Source organism: Hylaeus volcanicus, chromosome 7 (assembly GCF_026283585.1).
Source record: "Hylaeus volcanicus isolate JK05 chromosome 7, UHH_iyHylVolc1.0_haploid, whole genome shotgun sequence".
NCBI classification, from domain to species: domain Eukaryota; kingdom Metazoa; phylum Arthropoda; class Insecta; order Hymenoptera; family Colletidae; genus Hylaeus; species Hylaeus volcanicus.
This window is the reverse complement of record NC_071982.1, coordinates 16,704,712-16,724,272: the sequence shown is the minus strand read 5'-3', so window position 1 is coordinate 16,724,272 and position 19,561 is coordinate 16,704,712. Positions and strand designations below refer to the sequence as shown.

Here is a 19,561-nt window from a genome sequence, read left to right as displayed (position 1 = left end):
CAACGTCGCCGCTAATTCTGGCTTTGTTCGCGAAAAATACTCTACTTCGACTATATCGACTTCGGTTGCATCTTTGCACGATTGTTCGCCGGCGCTGCACCGAACGCGTGCAGTTGCGTTCTCGATGCCGTACGATCAGTTCTCGTAGCGCTGATACCGCGTCATATGCGCATATTAACGTGTTGCATTTATATATTTGTTCCTGAACATTTTAATCGTAATGTTAACTACGTACTGTTACTATGTATACTGTATCATCTATCGTGAAACCACGACGCCCAGGGGATGAGGACACAGGTTCAGTCAAAGACCTTCGAGAGACTCGGAACTTATTTTAAATTTAGAAAATTGTAAGCTCTTGGTTTCAATTCTAAGAAGAAAGTTTTTCAGTTTAGGAGTCCGTGAATCTTTAAGCGTTTGCGTCGAATTTATAAATTTGGAAAGTTCGTATCAATGCATACTCGAGTGACTTCAATGCATGGTGAACAATGCACCGTTGTCGAACTGTGTATTCGAAGCAGAAAACTCTACATCTAAATTTTATTCCCATTTGTTGTTGAGTATTTAACTATCTACGTTGGTCTGCCTGTTATTTTACAATATCCAAGGTGTTAATTAAAAAAATGGCGGACCTGTGTACCCCAACCTCCAGGCGTCGCAGAAATATCAGTAGCTCGTAGCGTATCAGGATTCCGAAGGGAAAGGTACCAAAAGCATTTAATAATATATCATAAGCGTAAGTTAAACACGAAAGAATCCACGGAACCGTAGGGAAGGACTACTCTTCGTTCATCTTATCGTTTTCAGTCACAGTAAATGACAGTGCCTTATTAGACGCCCTTCGAAAGTGTCGGGGAAAGAGTGCTAAATATAAATTTACATACAGATACTGTTTAGTGTAAATACAAGCGTAGTATAAAACGAACGATCTGATGTTCACGAAAAATCGTAGCGACATTTTGAACTTAAACTATCTCGAGGCTAAACTGACGGATTCCTCCGATTTATCCTCCAACATCCCCTAAAACTCGAATTCCTCCGAAATATAATTTTCCCCGCCATTCTTATCCATGTACATTCAAACGCGTCGCACTGTTTTAATCGTAGATAATTTAGAAACAGTCGAGAACCGAGACAATCGCGGAAAAAATTAAAAAAAAACGATGATGCATATCAACGAAGAAATTGAAACGTGTAACCTGTTCGTGTTATGATTTCTTCGCTTAGGCTCGGGGGAATCGTGCGGAAAAAGTATACTGAAAGATATTGAGTACTCTTCTCCTCCGTACTCCTCTAGATCTGACCAAATTAGATTATTTACTCGATTGTAACGGATATGTTGTAAAACGTAGCGACACGACTATCTAGTAAATGTATAAATAGTTTACATAGTTTAGATATCCTATTGATCGCATATCAGGCGTAGAGGAACAAGTATCGTCGTTTATCGTTGGACGATGTTGATTTTTAAGGGAACGAATGGTACGCGGTAAAAGAAAACAAAACGAAACGTCATTTCAGTAGACTCTCTCTATTCTATAGTAAATAATTTATATTTCTATACCGTGTGATTTAAGTCTGTACAATGCCCTGCATCCACTTACTATTACATTAGAGATGTATATAATTCTCACTATTACGTACTAATTGTTAACGACATATCTTATATCGGGGCACCGAAACCTCCTCGTAGGGACTCCATTGTCCGTAGAAGCGATCGTGACCGTTCGTTCGTTAGTTTTAGTCGTCACCTTCCGGGAATCCGTTGTGTTTGCAAGGAAAGTTCGTTTTAAAACATCGTATAGATAGACATTTAAAGCAATGGTAATTTAAGCAGCTGTCTAATTACTGTAAATTCATTTTCTGAGAATATGGAGACAGGCTCTTGTAACCTTTGATAGTGAGATAGTTGTACATACAACTTTCAATATATAATATGATAAATAGATAGAGTGGTGTAGAGTAGATTACTTTTACACACGTGGAGGCATTGTTTTGAATGATGCACGACTGATTGCTGCGTTATTTTTTAACGTTAAAGAGCAAAGTAGAAAGTTAAAGAGATTTATTGGGAAGAGGAAATTTATCTGTTCCTACTTTTGAGAATTGAAGCTTGAAATTTGAAACTATAGTAAGTAGCGTAGAATGCTTAGCCTAACCTTTAGTTTTCAATCTCAGTTCAGGAAGCACAGGCCTCAATCAGTCACAATTAAAATATAATTTAAATTCTATGTGTCACTGCTTTTTTATTCGAATATTTAGAAGATCGTGGATTGTTGCTCGGCATAGGTATAGTAAGTAGGAATTGTGAAATGTTCAGTTTTCTTCGATTCCCGTAGGGTAAGACTCGATAAGAATGTGGAACACACCTCGCGTACAATTGACAACTTTTCCCCTGATGCTTTTCGTAGCCTTTTGTATTTTTGGACGATAGTTTGACACCGCCTCCTCTAGGGTCCCTAGATAAATTCCCAGACGGGTCTTCCAGGAGTAAATGTTCACGATCATCGCTACGGACACCGACAAAGGTTCAAGCGTTTCGCGAGAAAGAGAATTGCCAAAAAAAAAAAAAAAAAAGAGAATGGAAAATAAATTAATCACTTATTCGTGTCTCCAGTGTATTATCTATACGTGCATAGTTCATCGCAACAGTGCTAAAGATTTTAGTGAGTGTATTTGTAACTTGTAAGTATCTTAGGTAACGATTAATATAATATAATATATATATAATTATAAAATAAAGGTAGACATAAAGGAATGTCACTATACAAACAATGTATGGACAATAATAATATATAAGATCCTTAAATATATGGTTGAACGATCAGCATTATTATTCTTTGGTCAGGAAGGTACTACAGATAGCGTCCACTATGTTTATTGACTTTTTAATTCTGATGAAACTCACGAGAGTCAATAATTCGAAGATGAAGAAGACCTAATATGATTTAAACCTAGTAAATTATTCTTCTAACTTTATTTTTACCATATTACACTGAGAAAATATGATTGAATTAATGAATTACATCAATGAATTAATAACGATAGTAACTCATGAATTATTTTCAGTATCCTATTCCAAGAATTAGAGCATTCCATCGTCGTGAAAGGAGTCACGCATGAGGTGACGTTTATGTTGCTCCTCGATGAGTACAGCCCTCTCGATTCTGTCCGTCGCGATACTCTCGATGTTTGCAAAGAGTTCGGTGTGCACAGCGATGCATTTTCGAAAATCTCTGCGATCCAGACGGTACACCTCGCACACCTCGATCGCGATTACGCTCGCCACTCTTCTCTGATCGGGGACCAACAGGGCCACCTCGCCGAAATGGGCGCCATCTTCCAAGTGACAAATCTGTGGATCATATTTGAAGATTTCAGAAATGTTTATAAAGGATAAATCAAAATCAAGCACCTGTCGCACGAATTATAATATATAATTCATGGTGTACATCAAAAACTTTAAGTCACTGTCAACCAATCCACCTTGACGTGAATCGAAGTTCAATATTCTGGTACAATGATTCCCAGAGATTTGACTTGAAAGCTTACTTAAAAACGACGGATTAATTACCTCCTTTCCAGTGGGCGTCAAAACAGCGACAGTACCAGCAGACAGGAAGAACATGCAGTCACCCTGTGCCCCAGCTTTCACGATCACGTCGTTAGGCAGGTGCAGCTCGAACTTCAGATTCTTCACTATCATTCGCAGAATGTGCTTTGGTAGGTTCTTAAAAATGGCCACGTTTTCGATCAAACGATGACTCGACTGGAGCGCGATTTCCTGACGCAGTGCCTCTACAACACCATGAAATTTAAAAAATAGAAATAAAAATAATGTCAAACTCATGTACAAATGAAAGGATTATGATCTTCTAGTCTCTTTTGTTCGAAACTCCAAGATAAAAGACAAGAATCGATCTGCGTCACCTGACAGGTTCGACAGGAGCCACTTCTCGCGGAAGTAGCTATTCCTGAAACGATATTGGTAATAAGCTAAGAGTCGATTCTTCATGTGCAGTGGCAGTTGCTTCTGCCTCGTGTAAGCTTTCAGTTGGTTCATGATCTCTTGAAATTTTGATGTAGACGCCTTTGTTCCTGCTTTTATCTGAATGATCATCACTGAAACAGGTTGAACACTGATCTCTCTAGTCCGATTTAATTATCCTTATCCCAACTGTTTTATTCCATAACAAATAATTTTTAGAAGAAGGGACTCACCTATGATGAAACACTCGAGTACTCTGCCCATCACCATAAGAGTGCTGCTCAGCAGAAGGTGTCCATCTGTTCTTGGCACGTACAAGCCATAACCACTGGCTGATAGCTTCTCGATTACTATGAAAAGCGAGTGCTGGAACCTAAACGGTATACTGTTGCTGTCTAATCCTGTCATCCAACATTCTACGCATTCCTGTAAATAAAGAATATCATTATTAACATCAGTATGGCTCGAAACAGATGATACATTATTTATCGATCGCTTACCTCTGGCGAGGAATTTTGAAAATGAAGGATCAAGACTGGTATCAAGTAGCACAGACACGAAGACCAGAACATTAGGAAGAAACCCAACATGAGAGTGGTTAACATTTGGTAGTAGAAATGTATTATCTCGAGGTACTGAAATGTTATAAGTTTTATGAAATACTTTGTCGATGGATTGTTAAATTGTTCAGAGCAAACATTTATTCTCAAATGATTACAAAAGGAAAGTATGAAGTATTCTTAGGAGAAGGGAGATTTATTAGGTTTGAAAATGTAGAATTCTCAAGGGAAATTAATTTCCCGCAAAACTGAAGCAACGAGAGTCCAATGAAGATTGATCGACAATTTCAAAATGCGTTTTCACCGTAAATAATTCGAAAATTCTGTAGTTGACATAGATGTAACGTGTCAGCTTCAGAAGAGGCAGAAGATTGATCAGGACGACGACGTAACTAGATTCCTTCCCAGGTTTCCTTCGCCATGGGAGTGTTATGTGGTCCCATGGCAGGGAAGAAAGGATATCCATTATCAGGAAGGTTCGCAGGTAGTGTCTAACCGAAAATATTAAAATAGACATTTGTTCCAATTGCAGTAAAAAAATGATTTGTGATAATAAAACACGAGATACTTTAAGATCTTTGATAGTTGCATTTCAACGCTTCTGTGCTTCTCATCGTAGTACCCAGTGATACAGTTGCAAACTATGTCCAACCAGCAGAACGTGTAAATAAATAAATTGTATTTGTCCAAACGGACGCGGTCGTGGCACATGACGATGAAGCAGACCATGAAGGGGATCGATATGAAGGAGATCAAGTATATCGCAGCCATGAACAGATCCCAGGAGAATCTAGTAAATTGTTTGAAATATTACAAGAGTTTGTTGAATTTATCAACGTCTATAATTTATCCTTTTCCTCACGTTTGTTTAATAATAAATAACTTTAATAATAAATTTTCTTATAGGTATTCTACTCGTTTTGTATCCTTTCCGCGTTTTTTTATATTTTATTTGCGCTTCAAATCAAATTTAGTGGTAATATTTTATTAAAATCCGAGGTTGGATAAAATATTTGTCCAACCAAACTGCCAGCAATAAATAGATCATAGAACATCCAACAAGCTAGCATAATAGATCCGAACATTCCTTTCATTGTTCTATCTACTCAGTTAGCTAAATATACGTTACGAGGAAACGGTAGCTTACATCATGCGCGTAAATATAGAATTCATGTTCGCGCGGGAATCGAATACCTAAAGAGACTAAAGGGGTGAATGATCCACGAGTATTTGAGAGCAGCGTGCCTCCTGCTCTCAACGGACACGGCAGCCAGGCTGTCTAAGAATATTTTCGATCTTGGCGAGTTTTCACTGATCTTGAACAGATTCGTCAACACTCTATTAAACGTGTGATCCTTTATATTTATCTTGGAGTCGAGGTGGTGAAAATCTTCCCGATTCTTAGGTAATCCACATACGTGTTCTTTCATGATTCAAATTTCCTTGGTTCTTTAACCTTGATTCAATGATTCGTGGAAACGAAAATTAAAAATTGAAATCGTTACAAGAAACTTGAAGGTATTATAGTTTTGGTAGTGTAATAAGAACTCTTCTTGGTACCTTGAAGTATGCTTTTATCTTTCTGTTCTTCGTGTCGTGTTCTTTAAATTAAAATTATGAATGTCCAACATGTTTTGAAATTATGCGTGAAGTTGGCAAATTCGTGATCGATTAGATTGATTAGACAGGGTGGAAATAAATGTAGAGCAGAAAATAGTGAACTGTCGTTTATTAAAAAACTCTCGACGATAAAAAATATACCCAATCGCGTCCCATCGTTGCAATTCAATGAACGTCTATCAACTAGGGTACAAGTATACAAACGGGTGCGTTCTATTACTTGTATTTACAGTGCATACCGTGACAATTGGCTCGTTGACATTTTTTTCGGAGGATAAACGTGGACCATTTGTGCGTGTGTCGCGTGATTGACAAATTAGTTAACTTCGGTTGAGACAAATAAATGTCGATATTGAGCTAAAATTTTGAACGAAACGAAATAGGTCTGCTAACCCTCTAACTTGTTCTTAGTCAGTGTGATTCAAAGATTATCGCACTGTGCAGAAGCGCGTTAAAGTGATCGGAAGTATTAAAACATCATGCTTTACCTAAATTTGAAATTTTTTAGATTTTCTTTAAGCTCGGAATAATTAAAGACAAGAGCGTGAATTCTTTCGTAAATGTTTAGATCTTTAAATTGAAATAATTTCTACAAATTGTAGATCCTGTGATCCTCTGTTGAAAGATTCGAAATTGAATTCGTTGGAGGGTTGATAAGCGCTAGAGAATGGTTTGCGTTAAAAAAATGACTACCCCAGTTAATTTATCATCAACTATCAGTCTTCCCGGATATTCCTGTTTGTTGTTCGATATTTATCCTCTAATTGGTTAAAAAAATACGACCTTCTAATGTTTGTTCTCCGTCGTTTGCTTACTATAAAAATTGGCGTCGTCTGAGCAGCGTTCTTTCGCTACAAAATGGCGCTAACCCCTAGGATCGACGTCCCTAATCGATCGACGATTACACAAATATTTTTCACGGCGTTACGATGACTTTCGTGTTACGTCTACTGATACAAACATCGAATTGTATATGTTTAACAATCACTCTATCGAGGCCAGGCTATTGTTGTATGTATATTCCATATATACGTATAAATAATTAGTGTGAGACCCTCTGAATCTCGTACCAATTCGATCTTCACGGGATTGCTTCGTTCTTCACAGAAATTAGATCGAAAATTCTATTATTATTTTGCTTTAAAATTTGTTGTTAACTAATACATTGTGATGTATGTAATGTTCAATGTTTAGTTGAATATTCGCAGCTTGAATGTGCAGCCAAGCTCAATTTTTGTTTTTGGTGACAGAAACTGAATTAAACAATGAATAAATGAAATGTATTTTGTAAGCGTTTATAAATTTTATCCAAGATAAAATTAGAAATATTCTGATTCAATATAATGATTTAAAGAAAGATAGAAAGTAGTATAAGAAATATATTTTATTAATAGTTTGCACATCTATCGTCCATTTATATAAATCATAAATACACAGTGTCCAACAAGTTCGATAAGACAATCACAATTGAAAAAAAAAAACAGTAAAATTCATAGATGAGCGAATAAATATCGCGAACAATCACATTGTTAATTTCCAAATTAAAAGAACAAACAACAGAAGAAAAAAATATTATTTCAAGTTGCTCTATCGTATTTTTACTTGAAATCAATTTTGAACAATGTTTTAAATCTTTTAACGTACTTGCAACAAAATAATCCTGTAAATCACGAATGCAATCCCAGTTTTTGAACAAATTCGACTACGGTCTGCGGTACAACAATTATCCTAGAACTTTGTCAACGCTAGACTCGTAACGCAGCAGCACTCCGAATTCACCTAAGCGCGTCGAAACAGCCGGTACTTGGAACGATATGAAATGTACGAAATCGTTACAAAATCGCCTACAAACTCGCTCTATGAAATATTCTCTCGGCATCTGGTTCTACGCATATTAGTTCTTATATTACAACGTGGATTAAGTAACTTGTGCTTCAACGGCGACCCTAAAATCGTCCCCATCGAAACCAGAGATAATCAGAATTTTAATCTAGATAAAATGTTTCGAATAACGAGTAAAACATTAACTACTTTTGCTCTGTTACATGTTCGTTAAAAAATCAAATTTAGTTAAGATGTAGAACAGCCTTGTTAGTTGAGCCTTGCCTTTAACCTTATTTAATAGAGTGCCTGTATATATGTTTTATCTCTATTTATTAAATAAAGATAAAAATAAAATTGTATCATATCGAACTGAATACCTGTCAGGTCGAATATATTTTCAGAATAAAATATTGATCACCTCTGGTTGATAAGGAGCTCGAGTTTCTTTCAAAATACGTCTTCGAAAATCAACGAACGTGCGCGAACGTGTCCTTGAGCGCTTCAAGGTAAATCCTAAGAACACAGTTACGGATACCAGTCCCGCGAATTACTCCGCAAAAATCTGTACGAGTCATTGTGAACTCCTTTTGTTTTTACTTGCTTCCTCGGGGGCAGTATTACGAGGAGATAGAAAGATCAGTCCTGGAAAGAGTTGTATCTCAAGTTTGAAACTTTAACGGACAATTCTACATGCAAAAATAAAACGAAAATAAAGAATGATAAATTTACGTTTCAGGCTTCATCACTCTTCGCTTTCGTCTTTTTTTAGTATACAGAATCACCCCTCAAAATTCTAGACTGGTCGTACACATTCTACTAACTCGCGTATATTTCTTTTAATCCTGAACTGATCTACCATTCTACCTACTGTAGACCCTTAGCGCTTCCGTTTCGAGCCGATTTTACACGTCGATGCCGAGCAGCTCCCTGCTGTCGGCCCTCGACAGTCGACGACGTAAACTGCGACGACGAAACTCCTTCCATCAGACGGATGCGCGTTTCACGCGAAGGCTGGCGGAGGTCGGTGGCCTGTAGCCTTGGTATCCTTGGTCCAGTAATTCGGAATTAGCTGGTCTCAGGCACGTGCACGAGCACACGCTCACGCAGTCGTCCGTGTCGTGGACTATGGGTATGTGACCCGCCAATAGCTTTCCATTAACGGCGACCACCTCCCCATCCAAGGTCAAAACATGATGAGAAGCTGGCTGAAGCTCGTTGTCCTCGCGACGAGCGTCCCCTGTGTTCCTGTTTATAGGCAATACTGAATTAGCGAGACTTATCGCTAATTAGGGTTTGTCGGTGAAAACGAGACCAAACACGGACAATTAAAGATAGTGTGAATGCAATTGTACACCGATACATGGCCGTCACCGCTTTGAAGTTCAGTGATCGAGCACATGCACGAATATGTAATCCTGATCCGTTGTATGCAGATATGCATTATCATATAAAGTATTATGGACTCGTGGGGATAGAGGCTGGTGTTAGAATCACATTTTCGATATGACCTACATTTAGGTGTATATCATAAGGTGTATAGATAACGTTGAATTGAGAGAACGTGTACTTACATTGTCATGAAACGAAGCACAAGCAAGTTTATGCTGGCAGCGACGACGGCCAGGCCGAATAGAATGAAGACTAAACTTAAGGCCACGTATCCTGGTTTATTGGAAAGAGCATGGTCATTCTGCAACATTATAATGTAATATAGAAAGTAGTTTAAAATGAAGTTGAGACTGAAAAGAACAAATTAACAAGGAATTTCTATCGAATGATTACTCCATGGACCTAAGCTTACCTGAAGAGCGACGTAATCGCCAAAACCTATGGTGGTGAGCGTTACAAAGCAGTAATAGAAGCTATCGAAGTAGCTCCAGCCCTCGTAACGCGAAAACACGGCAGCTCCAGTTGTGATGATTATGCTCGAAAGCATACCCGTAGCAAGCATGAGATTCATCTCTGTCGCCTCCGTTTTTTTGCATCTCATATACGTTTTGGCACGCTTGATGACGACTGATGCAAACTTGTTCAAACGTTCACCGATGCTCTGGAACATCACCAGACCCAAGGGGATGCCCACCATGGCGTACGCCATGCAAAACGCTTTGCCACCTATGGTGACTGGCGTCGAGTGTCCATAGCCTCGAATGATAGTGGAAAGTAGTATGAAATTGTTTGAACAATTAGATAGCATTTGTTGTGTATCGTTCTTTGACACCCCAATCTAAACGTGCATTAGGCATTCTTGGATCGATTAAGGTCAAGAATAAAATTAAACTCTGATAAACTCAATTTTGTTTGAGCTACAAAAGCCAACGCGTTTTCCATTTATAGCAGCCCTTTTACATGGCAACGCTATCATCGGCTTTAAATTCCAAGGTCATGCATCGATATCGATTCAGCGCGGTATATTTAAATTTCGCAACAAATACTATTTCTTACTTTTTAATAATCATGTATTTGCCTGCATGATATTAATCGTAACAATTTCTCTCTTCTTCTGAATGACGCTTGAAATTAATAATACAATGGGAATCAAAGTATGCAGCTTACCTATCATAGCAAGTACAAGCGTCGCGAAATAGAAGGCACCCGCGAATTTCCATTGTGGACCCGCCTTGTGTGGTTTGTTCTCTATTATGACGATCTCCAGCATTCTGTAATCCTCCTGCGTGATGTTGTACTTCTTCATCATGCTCCGACGAACCTCTGAAACACCGTACACGTAAACAATACCTTACCTAAAATTCAGACACCCCCCAATCAATTTTACTTCATTTTCCAAACACCAGAAAAACGAAGGGTTCCCTATTTTTAGAGAAAGAGGCTTTAGTACTTTGTTATTGCAAGCTCAAGCCTCTTTCGAGAAACCCTTTATAAACAGCGTTCCTCTTCATCCCTTCTCCCATCAACTCAAAACAAAATTGCTTCACCGACGAAAACATCCCCCATAAATTTTAGTTCATCGGACATTTCAAATTTTAACTCTCCTCGGACAAACAACAAATGAAAACTTGCTCCACATCCACCCACTACTCGAAACACATTCCCAAGTACAAAACATCGCCCATACCCAATCCACAGAGGTAATTAAACTCACCCGAGAGGAACTCCCAACGCTTCCTCTCTGTGTTCGACTCGAGCGCGTCGAACACCGCAGCCCCGATCAACAAATACGTGAACGTGCACACCACCAGGGACAGGGTCCTGACATTCTGCCTCTTCATCTTCTCGGTTTGACGTTCCGGGGGAGCGTCGCCACGTCGAGACCCGTGGAACTCGTTGCAAACAGTCGGCTCGGCGTTCCTACGCGCTTGGGGTCGTGGTCTAATCCGCCTTCGCCTCACTCATGCCTCTGGCAGACGAAACAGGGCCGAAAATACGGCGACATTTTCCTCGACGGACACGACGCTATCGTTCCCCTCGCGACATGTTCGCAGGAACGTCCGTGGTAAACGTCGAGACGCGTGCACGATCCTCTGAAGGCCAGCACCCACCACGCTTCGACGCTCCTCTCGACGCGACGGGTTCGAGTATTGATCGGCCGCGGTCGCTGGGATAAACTCCATGGAAATGTGGGCTCTGGCAGTAACCAGACCAGCTAGCGGTAACATGGCTTGCTAAATCGATGGTTTATCCTGTGGGGTGAAACGTGACGTGGTCCTGGGAGAAGTGTATAGATGGGAGAACGAAGGAAGTAGAAGTAGATGAGGGACGTACGTGGTCAGACTCGAGACTGAGACTTTGTGAGGCTTGGTAAGGGAGTGGAAAGAATTCTTACGTAGGTAGAAAGTTTCTAATGAAACGTAGTTATTCGAGTAAAAAAATCAGGAAGGAATATTTTTTGTAGAGTTGTAGAGTTGAATATTTCAAATTTATTTCGGAACTTGACGAAGTATCGAAATGAACTACATCTGTAATGGTGAGAAATAAAAAATATACTTTCTCTAAATCCTTCATTCAATCGTATACGTAATCGTATGATAATTCATCGAGGGCTCTGGATCCTGTAGCAGTGGACGTTCATTCCATCAGTGGTATAGGCCAGTGCCTGGTCAGACATGACCAGAGCAGACTCGTAAATGATTGTATGTTATAAAACGATATAAATAATTGAACGAAGGACCTAAAAAAAGTGAAGATTTATTGATCTTTAACTGATATAAATGTAATTTATTTCAAAACTCCATATTGAAGTATTGAGGTCCAACATAAACCACATCTACACTCATAAGAAGATAAACCATGAACTTCAATAATTTCCAATCGCACTAATAACTTCGTATTCCTTATTCAACAACGTATCATTAAGTTTGTTATTCCCAACAAAGCAAGAAAGACACCCCTCAGTAGTATAGGCCGGTAACTGATCAGACGTTTCACTGGCGTATTCGACCTGATAAGGGGAAGTGTACAGCTAGCGACGAATGGTAACTCAGAGGGTGGTTTACCGACCGTGGTGGTCTTCGAGTGCCCTTTGACCCTTCCAGATGTTACTTCCAACAAACTTGCTACTCGACAGAGTTTCGAATTAACTTCATGCACTGCTGCCCTTAATGGAGTTGCCTCTGTCGTCGTATTCCCGTTTCGTAGGCAACATACGATGTTCAACTTGCAAGACCGCGACGAGGCTTGTTAAACTTCAATTTATTCGTTGCGTAGGAGGCCCAATTGTGTTTACTTTGGTTATTACCAGACTCTTTGATTCATTTGATTGTATAAATTAGTAAAATCAAGACAAAAATCAAGTAAAAAAGTCGAAGAACGCGATAATTTATGAGACTGCGCTACTAGTCTCTTTTAATTTGTATCGTCCACAAACATACCATTTAAAATTCTGATTTTTAACAAAATATTCAGACGTTCGTCACAGTTTAATAAAACGCGCAACGTCCACGCGTTTCCCACTTTTATGGCAGTTTCAAGTCTGGGCAATGGACGTTTACGAGCCGTCCCTTAGGGGGCCTGGAACAGAATGTCCAATTTCGCGATAACTAATCTTTTATACGTCGTTAACCGTCTTTACACGTCACGGAAAACTACGTACCCGAAGAATACGAACACAAGTCACGATATTTTAAGTCCGACTCCACCTTGCGGATACTTCAAAAATCCGTTTTTACACGTCCCTTTATCGGAAAAGTTGAACCAGGACTCCTTTTATACAAGGAACGACGAGGAATTTGCTTGAACGAACAGAAATACGAAGGAAACGATAAAGGTGTCGCAAGCCCGAGGCCACGTAGGTGTTCCCAGGAGCTGGAACGTTAACGATTCGAAACAATCCCTTTCCATGGCATTGATTTGACAGCGACACCAGTTTCTGACAGATCAAACGAAAATAAAAATACGATTGCTTTTGACATACTTATTAATACCTCGCAGAACAAGGGAAAATTGAATTTTTCTATTACAATTATTCGTTGAGTTTTACAATGGGTATCCGTAATTGTAGTTCAGAATGAGAAGTATCAATTAGAATTCAGTGAAGCAGGGATTAGAGTGGCCCAAGAGTTTAATGATGAAAAGTTTGGAGCTGGGCGCGAATGGCAGAAAGGAAAACTGACTTGGGATGCAAATATTCAGTCAGAGTCATCTGCCAGATGAACTTGTTATTTAATTAAGAAATCTCCTTCCCTGAAGTCTGTAGCCTCCCTGGCAAATACTCCTACAGAAATCCTGTTAAATTACTTTTTATTGTCCTAATGCCAATATTTCTTCTAGATAAACGTGCCATTTAACCCAGCAATCCTATCTTTCTATCTATCTTATCTATTCTCATCCATCTCCTTCCTAAAAATCTATATCCCTTCAGTAAATACACCCTCGGAATGTTAAATTACTTTTCATCGTGGCAACGCCAATATTACTTTTAGGTGAACTTGTTGTTTAATCTTCTTTGTTTCGCGAAGGATCTATTCGAGTTCAAACAACTGTTCCCCTTCCCGAAAATCCGTAGCCCCTGATTTAATATCGAAGGCTGCAAGTTGTTGGAGCAGAAGGTTTTTTCCTCCCTGTCTGCAAGACGTTAAGTTACCTTGAGACGTTCTTTCGCTACCTAACTCGAGCCATCGACAAAAACCTAAAGCGTATACCCTAATTGCGCACCTCGAACGGAATTTCATTAAGCCGCGACATTTCATTAAAATCCTTCGAGGACAGAATTAAAAATATTTTACTTCGCACATTTACAAAGTTACAAATTTATAAGTACAACAAAATTTCGTATAAATTTCTAAATATCTCACGCTATTAGACTTGAGTTTACCTTGCTAAAACTAAGGTTTTGATAGGTGCAAGAATCAGACTCGCGACGAAAGAATTGGGTTATACGGGGATTGGTTATGCAGAAAAGCTGCGAGATGGGATTCTATGGAAAAAGTGGAAGTCCGTGTAGGGCAGGTCAAGGAAAGGGAATTGCAAGTGGAAAGCCACGAAAAGGGATTGGGAGTATCTGAAGGAAAACAGGCGAGGTTTCAGGGAGTCGAGCGTGGTCTCCTAATTTATGGTTGTCGATGCCGCGGTAGTCTGGCTAATGTATGGAAACTGTCGAATTTGATGTATCGCTCGACGCTCGATCTTTTTCATTTTTACCACAACGTTATTCTCGGCGAGGAAAAAAATGAAATTCTCTTCGTTCCTACATGAGTTCAATTTTATTCAAAATTTTGAATAATATTTTCCCAACCATTATCCCACGATAAAATTATACTACAAAAAACGCTTAAGTTCTACACTCTGATTTGAGTCTGTAACAGTCAAACCAGAGTCTGTAAGTAAGGTCACGAGCATCCCTACACCTCGAGCTATTAATTCCTCCACGTGGCGCAGCAAAACACGATTCTCTGTTCGAGGACGTTTTCGACTCGAAATTGCGAGGATCTGTTCCTGTGGGAGTTGTCTCGTCGACACCACTCGTAGGAAACAGTGCGTCGCTATCGTTCGACTATTTGCATGCAGATACTATCCTAGGTAGGCGAGCTTATTTGAACGGCCGTGTCGATAACGAGCGCTGACCTATATTGCTAATAACGGACGCCGCGAGGCAAAGCGGGCGAGGAAATTACCGTGGGGTTTCGTCAATCGTTATAGCTGTCACCTTATTTGTCAGGCATATTGCACTCGAAACCATGCGTCAGAATTCGCCTTGAATTGCGATAAGCCTCGAACAATCTGTTCTCTTGGACGCGCTTCACGTCATCTTGCTTTTCGTTGTCCACTCTCGCGTGCCAACGTAGCTTCTTTCTCACCTTTGTTAATTGAAATAAATAACGGGAAACGTAGGGAATTCATCTCGATCAGATGACTAATTGGCTATGGACGAGGGGATAATTAAAATTCGTCGGGTACGGTAAGGTCTACCGGGGAAATCGATATTCGATTAGTCGATGCGTATGGAAGAGACTTTTGCTGGATTGTATTTTTAGACTTGACGGATAGGTGTGTATACTGGGTGATCAATGAATGATCAACCGAATTAGTGTTCGGAGTAATTCAGAAATTATAATTTTAGTATTTCTGCTTTTTTAATAGTAGCATCACTGCAAATTCTATAACTCCAAATTTGTTATTTTTATATTTTTTATTTGTAAAATGAATTTTCCTATAAAATTCTCTCATAAGAGTTGGTCATTCTAACGAAAGGATTTAAATTGATCTTAAAAATCTTTGAAAAATTGGCTTACGCTGTGATAAATTTTTAGAGTTCTCTGCAGTAGCGACAGAAGTAATTAGGGTGATCTAGTTATATTGTTCACCCGGTACGCTCATATAGGATATAGTTGGCGATGATGCTCAACTAGGTGAAGGCTATTTTACGACATTGTTTACTTTATGTATCGAAACTTTAATAACTCTGATAAGATTTAAAATAGATCGCGATGAGTATAATTAAATTTTGTTGAACTTGAAACATAATCGAACTAATTGATTCGATAGACAGATACAAAGAAAAGAAATAATATATATGAAAAGAAATGTGTGTTTAGTAACTGGTGAGAAAATCCATACGTCAAAAATGTTTTTTACCCACTCACAATTACACAAACTACGTAAAACTTCAGCTCGTATTGAATCCAGAAAAAATCAAGGCCACACATGCTAAAAGTGCGACGCATATATACGTCAGTCTATCAGGAAGTTTGCGCATGAAATTTTCACTCGTCACCTTCCTGCTTTTGAAAAATTTCCACGGCAGCCTCTCTCAAAGCTTCCAGCTTAAACCAATTCACGAATTTCCAAAACTTGGAAACCTCAAAGAAGTCCAACCTTCTGAGCGAAATGTTTCCAAAATCGTTCCATCCGTTCAAGGATTTATCACCAAGGATCCATTTCAATCATACAAAAAATCCTTCGATTCAAAAACGACAATGTCAAGCACCGAAGGTGGAAAGGAGCTTCAATAAATCGTCAAATAAGAAAAATTTAATTAATTTTCCGTGCAATGGCGGGTACTATAAGGATTTTTAAAGAAAACGTGACAGTCTGTTGCAGCATGAGAAGTTGCGAGGAAATAAATATCGTCTCAAAGGAAACGTGTCCTCGAATCAGGAGCTGACGAACGCCGGAAATAGGAAGAAATTCTTTCCTCCGCGCATATAATACTTTCGAGAAATATACGTTGAACGTTCGATTTACGAATCAATTGTAAAAAAGAGAACGCGTTCCAAGAAAATGAAATGCGACTCCAACTCGTTCGATGAATATTAAACACGCAGTTGAATGTACACGAATTTTCTCGTGTCTCTTATCACGTTCGATGTTTTCAGATAACCACATTTACAATGTTTAATTCATTAGAATGGCAAAGGGTCACCTAGTCTATTTTTTCCATAAACAAGAATCAATTATCCGTACTTGAGAAAATTTCCACACCTTAACAAAGCATAAATGATTACAAATATAACATTCAAAAAGTTATATATTTTGAAAACTTATCAAAGATTAAATAATTGTTAAATGTGAAGTGTGTAGCTTCACAAACAAAGCACACTCCTCAAAGACGATCGATAAGGAACGTTGCTTCTCCAATTAGATGTAATTGCATCGTACACGAGCAATCTCAAAACAGAAAATACACACAGACTTTATTTACCAAAACAGCGAGCTAATTAAGAAGTAGCCACTTACCAGGCTGCAGTCGTCACGTTGTAATTTAGGTGTCGGCTTACGATCCCATTCCATCGCTGGTGCGACGATGGTAAAACGCTGCGAGTCCGCGACACTTACAAAACATTCTCCGCGTAATTAAATGAGAGGGTGTAATTGCAATCGTTGGTTAACGACGTTCCTGTGTCGCACTCCTGTCATTACGCTTGCTTTTCCGCCGCCTAACGGTCTTGGAAGCTCGAACAATGCCTGTGCTTTATTACACGACGCGGAAAATAAAGTCCAAGGCGACGTTCTTTCCGAGTTCTTCGTTTTTTTTACGGGGGCTGCACCCTCGTTTATAATTGAAATTATTCCGGGTAGTAATTGGATTCTGCTCTGATTTCACCTTGTTTTAGTATGTTTGAGACTAAATCTCTTGGGGATATTGCAAGATATATAAAAATAGTTCGATTGGTAGTTAAAGGTAGTCAGTTAAGGGGGTAGTCTTGTCTGGAGCATCAATTTTTAGGGATGCACAATCGCCGATGTACATATTTAATGCATTTTATCGTTTCAGATTATTTATAACAATGTTTTTCGAGAAAGTAATATTTTCGGACATGACAAGTTGAGAATAAAATTTAAATAAGTATTCGTGAGATATTTTTCTATATTTTAATATCTATCGATTGGACCAACTAAATATCAATCACTAACAATATTCATAAACACATTTAGAACATTTCGAAAATTACCGTTTGTCCCGCTGTACCGCTGAAATATCACACTGTGAGACGTCTCAAGTATCGAGCGCATGAAATATATGTACCGCTATATTGAATTATTCTCCACGAATCCCGCCCCCTCCACCATCTCTGCTTACACTTTCCAGGCGCAATAAAGCTATCGGTTCGCGCCTGGTTTTCTCCTCGACGACCATTCAGGTAGATTGAAGAGTAATTGAACTTGACTCCCGGCGTCCATGTATCGCGGGTGTCCTTGAATCTTGAGGCGAAGTTCGCGCCACAAGTGTGCGATAAATCAGCGGCTGCTTGATAGGGTGCGACGGTCGTGAATTAACTCGGCACGAGACACGGCCGCCCTTGCATGTTACAGCGGCGCAGCGGCACACGCTCGTGGGTGGATTTTTGTAATTCAAATTGAGTCGGTGGTTCGACGTCGTGCCGCGTACCTGAATAAAAATTCGTTATCGATTTATTTTCGTATTCCGCGGCGCTTCGTGTGGGGGTGTTTGGGAAATTCCTCTATCAAATAGAGACAATTACCGTGGTGGTTGGGTGTACGAATTTACAATTTTTTCAATCATTTGCTGGGAAAATCTTGCTTTCTGGTCGACAGTGGTAAACAGTAAACCATTTTTAATTGCTTGTGATATGGAAACGGGTTCGAGTAGGTCCTCGAGTTTACTTTGATATTTAAACGTGGCAATTTTTATCTTGTTTTCTGTTCCTTTTATCGAAGACTATTAGTAGCGTTATTGTATAAACATATGAAATTTACGTGTTCTTTTGTCCTCAAGGACCCTTTAACGACAAAGGTACATCGAATTTCCTTTTACCCACGAATCACCAGAGTGCAATCTCTGTTAACGTTGAAATCTTTAAGAAAACATTACCTCGGGCTCGCCAGACCGAAAACACCGCCGTAATTCGTCCCAAACGTCCCGAGTTCAAACAACGTGAGGCTGTAAGGGGAGCAACGCGCAGCCCCGAATCCACTTTCTTTTACATCCGCCATTCCGAACCCGAACGATTCGAGGAACGGCTACTCGAGACGTAACCCGACGTTCTGAAGGACAGGTTGGTGAAAGTATGCCGTGATCGCGGCCCAAGCAATGTCCCGTGGTAATGTCTCGTTTCACTCTTGGAATCGTAAACCTCGAGACGGTGAGAGGGTGGCTGCAGGTGAGGAACGAGGAACTGAAGGAAGCCTCGATGCGCAAGGATCCCCGTGGGAGGCATTTTTTTTCTTTTAATGCCCAGGGCACTAAAGGGCGGTCGCGATTCTATCTTTAAGGTCGTCGCTTGCGTCTGGGACGCTCCGGAAAATAGGTCGAGCAGCGAGGAATCCTTCTATAACACGACGTAGCCTGTCGTTTGGACGATTGAACGGAAAACTGAGCGCTGCTCGTTTGCTGAAACAAAGTGCTCGGGATGGGCCGTCATTTTGTTGCTTGGAGCGAATTGTAACTGTAAGCTGCTAGCGTTATTTTATTTATACATAGAAATATCAGTGTCTTATATCATTCTTGTCTAAAATATGTATTTATAAAAGAAAGTGTAGGTATTGTTCGAAAACCCTAAACTAGTCACTCGATAGATCCAAAGAAATTCACGAGGGGCATTCACAGAACTAAAAATCAGAAAATGCGCTCCCCAAGCGCGAGCCATAAACTCCTCCGGAGTTATAACAGTTTCCCAAAGGAAGTCCCGGAACTAATCGCGAAAGTAGCTAA

General features: G+C 39.5%; 2 protein-coding genes across 2 annotated transcripts; both read right to left on the bottom strand.

Annotated features, from left to right (window-relative positions):
* Positions 1 to 3,085: 3,085 nt before the first annotated feature.
* On the bottom strand, positions 3,086 to 5,978 carry LOC128879956 (potassium/sodium hyperpolarization-activated cyclic nucleotide-gated channel 2-like). Its single transcript, XM_054129534.1, has 7 exons — positions 5,743 to 5,978; positions 5,117 to 5,338; positions 4,793 to 5,039; positions 4,222 to 4,663; positions 3,931 to 4,122; positions 3,575 to 3,798; positions 3,086 to 3,355 (listed from the first exon to the last, which is right to left on the bottom strand). The coding sequence occupies exons 1-7, from the start codon at positions 5,976 to 5,978 to the stop codon at positions 3,086 to 3,088; spliced, it is 1,833 nt and encodes a 610-aa protein (XP_053985509.1).
* LOC128879162 (two pore potassium channel protein sup-9) lies at positions 5,500 to 11,810 on the bottom strand. Its single transcript, XM_054128063.1, has 5 exons — positions 11,096 to 11,810; positions 10,549 to 10,704; positions 9,794 to 10,137; positions 9,564 to 9,682; positions 5,500 to 9,237 (listed from the first exon to the last, which is right to left on the bottom strand). The coding sequence occupies exons 1-5, from the start codon at positions 11,220 to 11,222 to the stop codon at positions 8,976 to 8,978; spliced, it is 1,008 nt and encodes a 335-aa protein (XP_053984038.1). The 5' UTR covers positions 11,223 to 11,810; the 3' UTR covers positions 5,500 to 8,975.
* Positions 11,811 to 19,561: the final 7,751 nt, after the last annotated feature.

What these genes read in the sequence shown, in the direction of transcription:
- LOC128879956 (XM_054129534.1), bottom strand. Translation starts at nt 5,978, where the DNA reads ATGAAAGAACACGTATGTGGATTACCTAAGAATCGGGAAGATTTTCAC. An exon ending in ACTCGAGTGTTTCATCATAG is followed by an intron (nt 4,123 to 4,221) that starts GTGAGTCCCTTC and finishes AACCTGTTTCAG; the next exon opens with TGATGATCATTCAGATAAAA. An exon ending in TGACGCCCACTGGAAAGGAG is followed by an intron (nt 3,356 to 3,574) that starts GTAATTAATCCG and finishes TATGATCCACAG; the next exon opens with ATTTGTCACTTGGAAGATGG.
- LOC128879162 (XM_054128063.1), bottom strand. Translation starts at nt 11,222, where the DNA reads ATGAAGAGGCAGAATGTCAGGACCCTGTCCCTGGTGGTGTGCACGTTC. An exon ending in GCTTGTACTTGCTATGATAG is followed by an intron (nt 10,138 to 10,548) that starts GTAAGCTGCATA and finishes CTATCATTCGAG; the next exon opens with GCTATGGACACTCGACGCCA. An exon ending in GCGATTACGTCGCTCTTCAG is followed by an intron (nt 9,683 to 9,793) that starts GTAAGCTTAGGT and finishes ATAATGTTGCAG; the next exon opens with AATGACCATGCTCTTTCCAA.